Below are 13,204 nucleotides of genomic sequence, written 5' to 3' on the forward strand. Positions count from 1 at the left end.
CCTAATAATATAAGAGGTGATGATACAACCACAAACACTTTTACAAACTGATTTGAGATCAATTAATTGGTTGAATAAAAATATAAAATAATAAAAATAAATCATGTGAACCAAGATATATTTAATCTAATTAATTTAATCATGTCATATCAATTTGTTTAAAAAAAAAAAATTATAAGAGTTTGTAGGTATGTTATTACTCTAATAATAATAAACACGGTTATAATAAATAATAATAAACAGTCTCCATCTTTAAGACTCTAACAGCTCCTCTATCGCAGTACTCTTATCTCATAAGTCTTATCTCCCCCTATAATTTATGAACTGAATCTCCTTCTTCTTTTCTTCTTCCTTTTTTTTTTTTTTTGGTATTTTTCGTTTATAGCTCTTTTCTTTATTTGCCTTTTTTTACGCATTTCTAGATTCTAATACAATTTATTTAATTTTATGTTGGTAAAATCACCAAAGATCTGTAAAGATTTACACTAATCTTTGCAGATTTGGGTATTCGGTTCTTCATTGTAAGTAAGCATGTAATCTTTTCTTTAGAAACGCCATATTTAATAATTTTTTATCTGATCAAATATTAAAATGTTGAAAGGACAATTAGATTTTCTTATTTTTGATAAGAAGAAAAATTGTATTTAATATTTATAAAATTCTTTTTTCCTCCTGCTAAATCCTTTTCAAATCTTTGTGGCAAATGATCTAGTCTCGAGCATATAAGATAGGAAGATGGACTGAACAGTTAACACATTATCAAAAAGTAGTCATTTAAAAAAATTAATAACGTATATCAAAATTATAATAATTATCATTATTATTGTAAGTTGGTATATTGAAGAATAAACTAGCTATTATATATATAAATTTTAAACACAAATTTAATTTGCACGTAGTAAAACTGTTAATATATATGTATTATTTAACCATTTTTAAATTTATCTTTGGAACCTGTAGATTATTTTCATTTTTAAAATATAGGATTCAAAAATAGTATTATTTTCCTTTTTGAAATATAACATACAGAAAGTAATACAAAAAGCATATTTAAAACGATAGCAAATAAAATACGTTCCTATGGTTCTGCTCATGTAGCCACTCTGAAACACTCCTCATTTACGAAAATTTTTCTTTAGTTTGTTATGCAACAGATGAAGGATGGTATGGGATAGGAGTCATGCACAAATCTTGTTTTCTTCTTACTGTCACGCCAAAGGCCTCGGTCATGTCCAAATCTTCATGCTTTATTCCATTTGGTAGTTTCCAATCAAAATGGTATAATAACATCGCGAGTGGAAGCTCCACGCTGGCTAGACCGAATGACATTCCGGGGCATATTCTCCTGCCAGCACCAAACGGGATATATTCAAAATTAGTCCCCTTGTAGTCAACTGAATGATCGAGGAACCTCTCTGGAATAAAGCTCTCAGGTTCGGTCCAATACTCAGGATCTCTACCGATCGCCCATGCATTAACAATGACTCTGGCTTTCACAGGTATGTCAAATCCATTAATTTGACATCTCTGTCCACATTCTCTTGGAATCAACAACGGAGCAGCAGGATGTAACCTCAAAGTCTCCTTAACAACTAGCTTCAAAAATTTCATTTCATCAATGCTAGTTTCATTAACCTTTCCTGTTCTATGAAATACTTCTCTCACCTCAGCTTGTGCCTTTTTCATCACCCTTGGATTTTTCATCATTTCACACATTGCCCAATCCACAGTCGTAGCAGATGTCTCACTCCCAGCAGCAAAGATGTCCTGAAAGTGGGTTTATGTGCATGAGTTTGTGCGGATAATAATATAGTGTCACTCATCTTATCACATAATACTCAACTAATGTTGATTTGGGTCCCACGTTAGTTAATAGACGAGAATTATTTGGTTTATAAATAAGATAGGTCACTACGAATTCTACGCCAAAGCCCCCAACAACTAACATTAAAAGAAACAGCGTAATGAAAAACAAAGTGCAATTGATGATAGTAAACGTATAGTTACTCACAGAGATTACCGCTTTAATGTGGTCTGTAGTTAAGAAAGAATCAAGGTCTCCGTGCCCTTGAATTTTCAACAGAACATCAACCAGATCTTCATCATCACCAGTTTTGCAATTCTTCAATGTTGCCTTGCGCTTCTTATGTTCATTGATAATGTTTTCAACTATTCTGACACCTTCTTGATGCAGCGTCTCCACCTGAGACTTGTTTCCAGTAAGCCACTGAAGCAATCCAATGGACGGAAACACATCTGCAATATTAAAACCTGATATCACTTTTGTTGTTTCCTCTATAACTGCGACAAACGCTTCTTGGTCTCTGGATCTGTTTCCAAAGGCTGCCCTTGAAGTGATACCATACATTAATGAGTGAACGTTCTGAGTTAAGTTAATAACTGATCCAGCTTTTGAAGAAATCCAATTAATGAGATCAGACACTTCTGCTTCTCTTATTGATTGGAAAGATTGGACTCTTTTGGCGCTCAAAAGCTCAGATACACAGATTTTTCGCAGTTGTTTCCAAGAATCACCATATGATGAAAAGATTATATCACGATAATTATAAGACAAGATTTGTGCTGCTGGAAAATGAGGCCTGGATGCAAAGACAACATCATGGGTTTTCATAACCTCTTTGGCAACCTCTGGGGAAGATACAATAATGGTTGGAACTTCCCCGAGTTGTAGGAGCATAAGAGGTCCATATTTCTTGCTCAAGTCTCTTAGTCCATGATGGGGTAGGGAGCCAGCAAGCTGGTACAAATTTCCTATAACAGGTAATTTCCATGGCCCTGGTGGTGGATTTGAGATTCTGTTATTGGTTTGTGATCTCTTCTCTAGTTTCAGCACAGCTAAGGCAGAGAGGAGAATAGCCAGAAGGATGGACGAGGTGGTAGACAGCCCAAGAAGCTCCATGTGAAATGAACTGGAGAATGGGGATAGAATTTTTACTAGTCCGTTAGTATATCCACGTTGTGTATCTTTTGTGGTCTTTCATCAAAAATATCTTTAACTGGTATTCTCTGTCGTGTTCTTCATCAAAAATATCTTTAATTAGTATACAATTTGAAAAGGTGAAGGACGCTGTTTGGTTGCATTACCTGTGTCCTATTCTGACACTTCCACAATAATATGGCTAAATATCGGTTGGCCACTATAAAATAGATGAGTAATATATCTCGAATGTCACTGAATATTTCACTTTTATCGATTTAAATGATATTTATAGTATAAAATCTTTATAATATAGGAAGTATAAATAATAAAGGGCTAAGAGAAATAAGCCATGAAAATAATGCTTTTATTCTTCTCATGCACTGCCCTGGGCCCAGCAATCGCACAAATCAAGTGATTATTGCCCGTATTTACAGTGATTTGTGACGAATGAAAGTTAGCCACATGTAAATACAAGTTACCACATCTAATCTAATTTCTTATAGGTGACTTAACAAAACAGCTGTAACAGTATTGGCACTTCAACTAGCTCAGCTAATTAGCTAATATGAACTGGTGGGCTGATGAATCGAGTAAGACGAGGTCATGCATGGAAGCGGTGTGCGCCTCGTAGAAAGCCACCAGTTTCATAACAATTCATTTATTTAGTCTTTGTGACATCAAACACCTTACGCCACCAACCTTCTATGTTATTGGATCAAGTGTCGGGAAATCAAAACCTCTCCGGTTGTTAATAAATCACAACACAGGGTTAAAACTAGGATATTTTAACATGGAGAACTGCTATGAAAATTTGTCAAAAGGAAATAAAGAACTCTTTTGAATGAGTATGATACATTCGAATACAATCAAGTAAGTAATTATCACAATAAAAAATATTAACACTCTCAACAATCTTTAAAATAAAAATTCCCAACAAATCCATCTCGACGAATATTCCATATAAGCATTTCTAAGAATCTCAAGTATGTGAAATCCCAAACTCCACCACCAATTAAATAAATTATATAAACATTAATCTAGGTCAATTAAAATAAATAAATATCCACAGCATAGAGATTTTTATGAGGAAACTTTTGGTCCTCACAATCTAGAGTGAAAACCATAGCACATGATTATATCCATGTGTTGATGAAATAATTCATTATGAAAATAATGTGAGTTCACAATGGATGGACTAAATTCGAATGCGTCAACACTCACCATCCTCATAAATTTTCCTCCGCTTGAATTGAGCGTCAAAATGACCTCAGGAGATAAGGATAAGAGTAATAGGATAATGGCTCAAAGACCTCGCATTAATGAACTTGATGAAGTTAAAGATGAGAGAAGAAATAAAGACTAATTTGATTCTTCGTGTCTAAAAATAACATAGATTGCACTCTAAATTTCAAAAATGACATCCATTCATCCATCTAGAACTCAAAAATATTGAAATGATCATTTTTCTCCTAAACCTATTATGAATAGTTTTTAACACATGATTTTAACAAACCTTGATATATTGGGCATTTCACACTAGATTTTCTCGAAAATTAACTCCACTTGAACTCCACTCAAGTATAATTTTCTTTTTTACACTTTTGTTTATTATTTTTTTCCTTAGTGAGTTTAGGTGGTATTTATTTTTGGGGTGCATATTACTTTTCTTTGACAAGGTGGTGCATCTACCCAATAATGACCTATAATTTAGCATGTCTAATGTGTTCTTGAACGGGACACACAAATTTTTAATTTTAAAATTAAAAATAAAATTTATGAATTTGTGAATCCCATTTGACCGACACACCACCTCAATATGGCGAAACATATGTTGTCTCATTTACCATACACTAACTATGACATGGTCATGGTATACGAAGCAAAAAATAATGATGATGATAATAATAATAATAATAATAATAATTAAAAAAAGCTTGCAAACTGAAACTACAATGATTTAATAAGCATGTGAAATGTTCAGTAATTAAGTTCCAGCTTTCATGCACACATCTACTGATATAGAAGGCATACAAACAAAGGGAACACTGAGACCTGTAGGACATCAAATGCAACACTTAATGAGATTCGCTACATGGCTGCAGTTTTGCCCCTTGCCACTTATTCAACAGTAGGCGCACAATGATAAGGAATGGGGATGATGTGTAGATCATCTTTTCTTCTACTAAATATTTCTCTCACCTCAGCTTGTGCCTTTTGAATTATTGTAGGATTTTTCATCATTTCGCTCATTGCCCAATCTACAATTGTGGCAGATGCATCGCTGCCAGCAGTAAAAACGTCCTGAAATGGGATTTATCATTTGTGTATATGCACGAGTGAATTAAACCATTATGCAGTACTATTTTGTTTCAAAGCACTATATATGCAACTTGCATTCAACTAAGAATATAACGAAAAACAAACTATATAAATTATTTAGTTAAAAGCACGGTCCCCACGGTTTTTGTCACCAAGTAATATTTCGAGGATGAAGTATCGTAAGGCCCAAAATAAATGATAAAGACTTTTTTTTTTTTTTGGCTCTTGTGTACTCAATGAAAAACCTAGGATCTGATCTTAATTAAGAAGCTACTCCAAGCTAGACCTTGGATATTAATTGTATTTTCAAAAAAACTAATAACCGCTTTTTATTATTTTCATTAAATTTAGGCCTTTTTACGTTCACAAAAAATTAATTATTCTTATATTAAAAATATATCATTCGAAATATAATACCAAAAACGCCCTTAATAACTGAAATAAATTATCTCCTGCGTTCGGGTTTTTTCCAAAAAAGGGGAAAAAAAAAAGAACAAGCTTGTTGTAATTAATTACTTGCAGTTATAACTGCTTTGATGTTTTCAGTACTTAAGTGAAATTGATCGTGACCACCAAGTTCTTGAATTTTCAGAAGAATAACAACAAGATCTTAATCTTCTTCAGTCTTCGAAATCTGCAATGATGCCTTGCCCTTCCTATGATCATTGATAATGTTTTCAATAATCCTGTCAACTTTTTGGTGCACCCTCTCCGCCCCTGACCTGATTCCACTCATCGATTCAAGTAATCCAATAGAAGGAAACAATATTAAGATTTCCTTCACCCACTTCCACAAATAGTTCTTGATCTTTGCATTTGTTCCCAAAGGCAGCGCTTGAAGTGATACAATACATCAATGAGTTAACTTCATCACTTAAGTTAATCACTGATCCTGCTCTTGAATCAATCAATTTAATGAGATTAGAAACTTCTTCTTCCCTTATTGATCAGAAAGATTGGACCCTTTTTATGCTTAAAAGCTCCGAAATGCAGATTTTTCTAAGTTGTCTCGAATAATCACCATATGGTGAAAAGATTATGTCACTATAATCATAAGACATGATTTTGGCTGCTACATCTTGAGGCCTTGATGCAAATATGACATCATGTGTTTCATCACTTCTTTTGCAAATTCCGGGGGAGATACAAGGATGGTACAAACTTCTCCGAGTTGAAGGTCCATAATAGGTCCATATTTTTTTGCCAAGCCTCTTCAAGCTCGATGGGGTAGGGACCCAACAAGCTGGTGCATATTTCCGATGATAGGTCGTTTCCATGGTCCCAGGGGTAGATTGGGAATTTTGTTTTTGTTATTAGATTTCTTCCCAAATTTCAGGAAGCAATAAAAGAGAAGAAAGGCAAGAAGGATAGATAAGAAAAAGGAGAATCCAAGCGCCATTTGAAAATTAGAGGATAAAGAGGATTAGGGGAATGTTATTAGTTAGTAGAAATGTTTTTCTTTGATATACAATTAAGTTCTTGATCTCGGGGGTCTTTCATCATGAATATCGTGGGGAAATAAAATTAATAATAATTGCTTTCTTTTTTATTAAATCAAAGCATTGGTTGATCTCTATTTATAGTCGAGCCGGATTTGTTACGAGTTACTCCGTTAGTTTTAGGGCAGTGAGTGTAATTCTAGTACTGAGCTGTTCTAGGTTGTTTCAGAGGTGCAATATTTATTTTTGCCAAAGCATGATTTGAGGATTTATCATGTCTCAAGGAAGTGTAATCAAGCTGCTGATGGGTATCTAAATTTGCTCTCTTAGCTGCTGTAATTTTCTTGTATAAGTGGAAAATTTTCCATAATATTTATGCTATCATCTTTGAAATTCTATTTCTTGAAATAAAGTTGTTTTTCGTTTTTATGAAATAAATTTCACTTATTAAAAAAATATTTCTTGAAATTAAGAGTTCTAATTTAAAAAAACAAACGGCTAATTTTAAGGCAGTATTTTAATTTCCTAAAAAAAATAGTTTTTTAAATCCATTTGGCCAATTGGCCTTGTATGTATGTCATGGGGTCACATCGTGTTTTGGAGATTATACTTAATTTTAACCTATTCAAAGATATTTGTCTCTATCCTATATTTGGAAAAACAAATAAAAAATAAAATGTGATGTTGCAAAAGATTGAGTCTTATATGGCTGCTCTGGGACCGGATTTCTGCTGTATCTTTCATAATTAAAGAGAATTCGTAAAGTGCAAAGGCTATTTGAATTTTTTTTAAGAACAATAAAGTAAAAGAATAAAGAATATTTCCATGAAATAATTAAGTTTATACATTTTTAGAGCTTTCATGTATAAAAATAAAAAATAAAAAACTACAAGGTTAAGGTTCAATTTGAAATAAATGTGCCCAAGTGGAAGTAGCATAGGTAGGTGAGTCATCGTGAGTGCATGCTAAAAAGAATAAGAAGAAGAATTTATGAATTCATAAATAGTATCCATAAATTATAAAATCTCTTATTTTAAGTGACAAATAATATCTTGATTGCGAAGGAAATACCTCAAAATATAAATTTAGGATCCAAACTTGATCCTCAGGCTGGCTGATGTTGAACGATACGTGTAAAAATAAAATTGCCAAGCATTAAGCCAAATGCAATTAGTTTCATCATCATCACATTAATATTTTCAATGATGGTTACTTCTTAATTATCATCGTCGTGATCGCAATCACTTAAAACGTGCCGGAAAAGTATCAAAAACATAGAAAATTAGATCAGTCAGGGAAAAAAAATTAAACAGTACAAAACAAGACAAGCAGAAAGAACAACTCTTTGATGAAACCCTTGACATGCCCTTAAATTAATCAATAAAACCTTTTGGTTTGCATTATTAAAATATTTTAGAAAATTGAATCAGTCGCGGGAGACCGCCGGTACCCTGTAGGGGGAAAAAAACCAATTCAAAATAAATAAGAAACGATAACTCTGGTTGAAACCTTTAACTTTTGGCCTTAAATTAATCAATAAAATTAATTTTTGGGTTTCATTATTAAATTATTTTGCTGTCCTACCGACCAGGATGTAAACATTTCCTGAAGTATCTGTAAGGTCAAAGTTGTGCGGGAAAACAAGAAAATACATTTTTTTAGTGGGAAAATAAATTTATCTAAGACGTGCGCAGATCTATTAGCAGCAGTACTCAGGGACGAAGTTAGGAACTTTTTTTCTAGGTTGGGCTAGATTAATTTTTTTCAAGTGAAAAAAAAAAAAAAAAAAACTTTAAGTAAAGCCGTTAAATCAAAGCATACCCTTAGAGCAACACTTTTTGGGTTTGAGAAATACCTTGTGAATTAAGTTTATTTAACAGTAAAAACTATCAACTTTTAAAATGTGACTATGGTAACTCATGGTCATGGATACTATACTCCCCGACGCGACACTGTTAGATGATTTTAGTTTGTTGATTTTTAATTATACGATGCTCAAATTGTAGGGTACATTATTCTTAAAAAATCGCAGAGACTCCTATTTTAAAGAATTAAAAGTCAAATTAGTAATAAATATTTTACCATCACAAGCATATTTGAAACATAATAAAAAATTTTAAAACAAGATAGAGTGAGAAAGAAGAAGTTAGGAAAAATGTCAGTTGCCAATTGTTATGATATATTAAGCGATGAACACGAAAATAATATTGTGGCAATTGTGTAAATATAACATTGGCATTTTTGTTAATAACGTATGGTAATTTTGTGAAATTACAACACAAGTATTGTAGAAAAAAAAAATTTACCAAATTGTAGCTAGGATATGGCCCATCCCTATCGATGAGCAGCTTTGCCCTTGGCAGTACTTGTACTGAAATAAGCATGATTTCAATGCGTGTCAGTACAAACGAAGGAAAATAACAATAATAATAAATAAATAAATAAATAAAATTAAATGGGAAATAGAGGTGTGAGGATGAAAAATGCATGAGCCTCTATTTGTATTAATGAATATAGAGAAATTAAAGAGCTATAGTGGGATGAAGTTTCTTTGAATTAAAATTGAATAAATCGACTGTATTTATTATATTGCATTAAATATTAGTAGTAATATCATATATGTTACGATGTTAACTAAAACATTCACATAATTAATTTTATTTTTTTTCGTGTTACTTTTTCAAGTTTGTAGTTTATATGGTTATTTTCTCTTTTGTTTTAACCATCATCCTATATTTTTACTATAGAAAAGGTAATGCCTTGAGTCATGTCCTCTAATGAAATTAGATAGAATTTAGATTAGATATATCATAAATGGGAATAGATTTTGATTCTACTAAAAGATAAACAAAAAAAAAATGGAAGACATTTAACTTATTGAGAAGAGAGGGTTTTTAAAAATCTATTGAATATATAAGTGGTAAAAGTAATTATTTTACTGAGACCAAAGTGTCATTCCTCAATAAAAGTATGGGAATATAACAATTCTTCGCTCCAAAGAAGAATTTATTGGTTTACACTCCAATTGTGCTTGCTTAGAATTTAGCCAAACACCTTACATGCAAAAGTGTCTAGCTTGACAGTTGTAGCTAGTAAATTTTCTATATTTCTGATAATAAGATATTTTATAGCTAGAAACACCTCTGAAATATTAAAACCCGTAAATTTTTCGATTTAATTTTCTATTTTTTTTATGGTGGGAGAAAATTTACAGTTGCCCAACTGAAGGATAAGCTAAAAGCATATCTGAAATATTAAGTCTTCGTTTGGTACAACTTTTAAAGTAGAACTTATTTAAATAGAACTTTTATAAATAGAGTTTTTACTAAAAGAAAAGTTTAGTTGTTTTGTTATTAATAAGAATTTTTATTAAAATTTTATAAAATTACTTTAATAGACAACTTTTTTAAAGTTATATTATGAAAAGAATAAATAAGATTGTCAAATAAGTAGAGGATATTTTAGATATTTTGACATTTAAAAAAAACTTTTCAACCTCTACTTCTAAAAACCCAAAATTTGAGTTTTTACTAGTAAATGTAAAATAGCTTATTTAAGCTTCAAAAACTCTATTAGAAAAACAATCAAACAACAACAAAAATTGTAATAAAAATTTATGAAATTAAATAAGCACTCATAGTCATTAAATAAGTTATACCAAAAGGCACTAACCACTCTTATAGTTTCTTCCATAAATGAGAAACGCTTCTTGTTCTCTAGATTTCTTCTCCCAAAGGCTGCCCTTGAGGTGATACCATACATTAATGAGTAAACTTTTTCAATAAAGTTAATCGCAGATCCTCCCTTCGAAGAAATCCAATTAATGAGATTATTAACCTCCTCTTCTCTTTTTGATCGGAAAGATTGCACACGTTTGGTGCTTAACAGCTCGGACACACTGATTCTTCCTAGTTGTTTCCAAGATTCACGATTTGGTGAAAAGATTATATCACCATAATTATAAGAAAGGATTTGTGGTGTTTGAACATGAAGTCTTGATGCAAAGAAAACATCATGGGTTCTCACTTCTTCTTTAGCAACTTGTTGGGAAGATACAACAATGGTGTGAACTTGTCCGAGTTGTAGGAGCATAAGAGGTCCATATTTCTTGGCCAAGTCTCTTAGCTCGAGGTGCGGTAGAGAGCCAACGACCTGGTGCAAATTTCCTAGGACAGGTAGTTTCCACGGCCCTGGTGGAGGTAGATTTGGAGTTCTGTGATTGGTTTTGAATTTCTGCACTAATTTCAGCAAAGTGTAGGCAAACAGAAAGAAGGGGCAAGAAGGGAGAATCCAAGTTCCACGTGTAAAGAAGAAGACATTGCGGGTAAGATTTTATGTTTAGCCAGTTAGTAGAATTGTATTTCTTATCGGCTTGTGTTATGTTATATATTTTTTTTTTTCTCGTAAAAAAATAAAAATCAGAATGTCCTTAAATAAAATCATTTATAGGAAATTAATATTTTAAAAAAAAAATAATGAAACTACTTTGCACAGCCTTCTATCCATGATTCATGAATTGATCATAATTCGAACTATCTTGTCGTTAATTTGCTTTTTTACCCTAATTCGTGTTTGTGGTTAGCCAACGTGACAGGCTGGCCATGAATGACACATATATCGACTTGCACGTCTCCAAACCTTTAATGCTCACAATTTGCGTACAACAAGAGGATTTTCCTACTTATAGGCGAGTAACCAACTTTCTAGTTGCTAATTGCATTAAGTACATACATTCATAGATCAACTTAGAATGGGGTTCATGAAACTGTTTTAAAATTATCGACAGTTTTCTAAATAAATGCACCTTCCGCATTTTAAACATTGATCATGGCACTTCTCTGTGTTTGGTCAGAAGAAATTAGAGGAGAGAAGATAAATAGAAGAGTGCTGCTATTTGCCCCGAAATCGCGCCCCGAAATCGCACCTCGAAATTAAAACGCACCGTTTGTTCTGAGTTAATCACGTGTCTTGCTTTATAAAGGAAAAAGTTGGGGAAAGAAAAAGCAAAAGTTGTTTCTTCACGTTTCTTCAGTCAAACACGTGGGCCTAACTTGTTAAAAAGTTGGGGAAAGAAAAAGCAAAAACAACGTTTCTTTGTTATTTCCTTTGAAATTTTGTCTCCACACGTGTTGTCCAATTTTGTCTTCACTTTCCATTTCACTTCTCTAGTTAGCAGCACTCTGAGCTTTCACTTTCCTGTTGTCAAATTTTGTCTTCACTTTCCATTTCACTTCTCTAGTTAGCAGCACTCTGAGCTTTCACTTTCCATTTCACTTTCCCGTAAAGCAAGGTAAACATTTTGCTTTCACTTTTCATTTCTCTTTCCAGTTAGCAGCACTCTTTTTCTTCAGGCAGATTCGTCACTTAAGTCATTCAGATCTGAACTCAACTCTTGTTCGATGGTTCGTTCTCTTGCTCTCGTTCAATTTTCATTATTGTGTTTGATGCATGTATCATCATCTGATGGGTGGTTTTTATGCTGGCTTCTTGTGGTAGAGGTAGCTTTATTTATTTAATTATTTTTGGTTAATTGAATTAGTTATCGAGTCGGATACTGTGGGTGTGGTTGCTATAACATTTTGTAAATTACAAAAATTAAATTGGACAGATTTTACATATTTCGCTTGCTATCAAGTCGGATACTGGATTTGGATGTTTGGAATGATGAATATCGGTTGTGCTTTGCTGCTACTGTGCTTAGATCCTTAATTATCTGTGTTATGCTTGTTTTGGTCATTTCTTCTGGGGAGGTGGTGTTCTGTTTCTTCAGGGTTGAAACAGAGGGTTGCTTGGTGTTTGGTTATGAACATAGTGATTTTTTGTTTGACTTACTCTTGCTTCTTCTATTTTTTATTAATTTTTTATTATTTAAAAATGTTTAGATTGGTATGTTTTTGATGTATGCCTGAATTGATTGGCTTATTTGAGTTTGATTAAAATGCTAAATAAATGGTGGAAGCAAGGAATTGAAAATTTGATGATAGTTTGTTATTATTGTAGGAACTTGATGTAGTTATATTTTAATGGACGAATATTGCTTCAGTACATGAATCATTATGGGCAACAGATACCATGCTTGTTTAGCAACATGAGCAACCAATCTCGAGAGAGCTTTTCTCATGTTTCTATTTTATTTTCCTTCAGCCCTAGGAATTGGACACTTTGACACCCTGGGAATTTAATTTCTGTTTTATTTGTGTGTAACTGGTGCTGTAATTGTTGTATGTTCTAATTTATTTTCGATTTTTTTTCTGTTTCGTAGTTTCGAAAATCAATTAACCACAATGTCAACTAGCACAAGTGAAATTCGAAACTCACAGCAGCTATGTAACGGATGCGGTAATTACATGGAGTTATTAACGTCACGTACAACAAAGAATCCAAATCGTAAATTTTGGCTTTGTAAAAGATGTAATAATTTTCAATGGGCTGAAGATCGTAAACCAAGCGAAGAGAAAATTGATTTGTTAGTGGAGGAGGTTAGAAAGTTAGCATTAGAGATTGA

At 32.6% G+C, this 13,204-nt stretch overlaps 1 protein-coding gene across 2 annotated transcripts; it reads right to left on the bottom strand.

Annotated features, from left to right (window-relative positions):
* Positions 1-961: 961 nt before the first annotated feature.
* LOC102615900 (cytochrome P450 71D11-like) lies at positions 962-3,116 on the bottom strand. Of its 2 annotated transcripts, none has more exons than XM_006474858.4 (2): positions 2,021-3,116; positions 962-1,767 (listed from the first exon to the last, which is right to left on the bottom strand). In XM_006474858.4, the coding sequence occupies exons 1-2, from the start codon at positions 2,918-2,920 to the stop codon at positions 1,144-1,146; spliced, it is 1,524 nt and encodes a 507-aa protein (XP_006474921.1). In that variant the 5' UTR covers positions 2,921-3,116; the 3' UTR covers positions 962-1,143. The 2 variants fall into 2 exon arrangements, with proteins under 2 accessions (XP_006474921.1, XP_006474920.1); XM_006474857.4 differs by having other exon boundaries at positions 2,012-3,112.
* Between the last annotated feature and the right edge of the window lie 10,088 nt (positions 3,117-13,204).

The sequence above is a fragment of the Citrus sinensis genome, chromosome 9 (assembly GCF_022201045.2).
Source record: "Citrus sinensis cultivar Valencia sweet orange chromosome 9, DVS_A1.0, whole genome shotgun sequence".
NCBI lineage: Eukaryota > Viridiplantae > Streptophyta > Magnoliopsida > Sapindales > Rutaceae > Citrus > Citrus sinensis.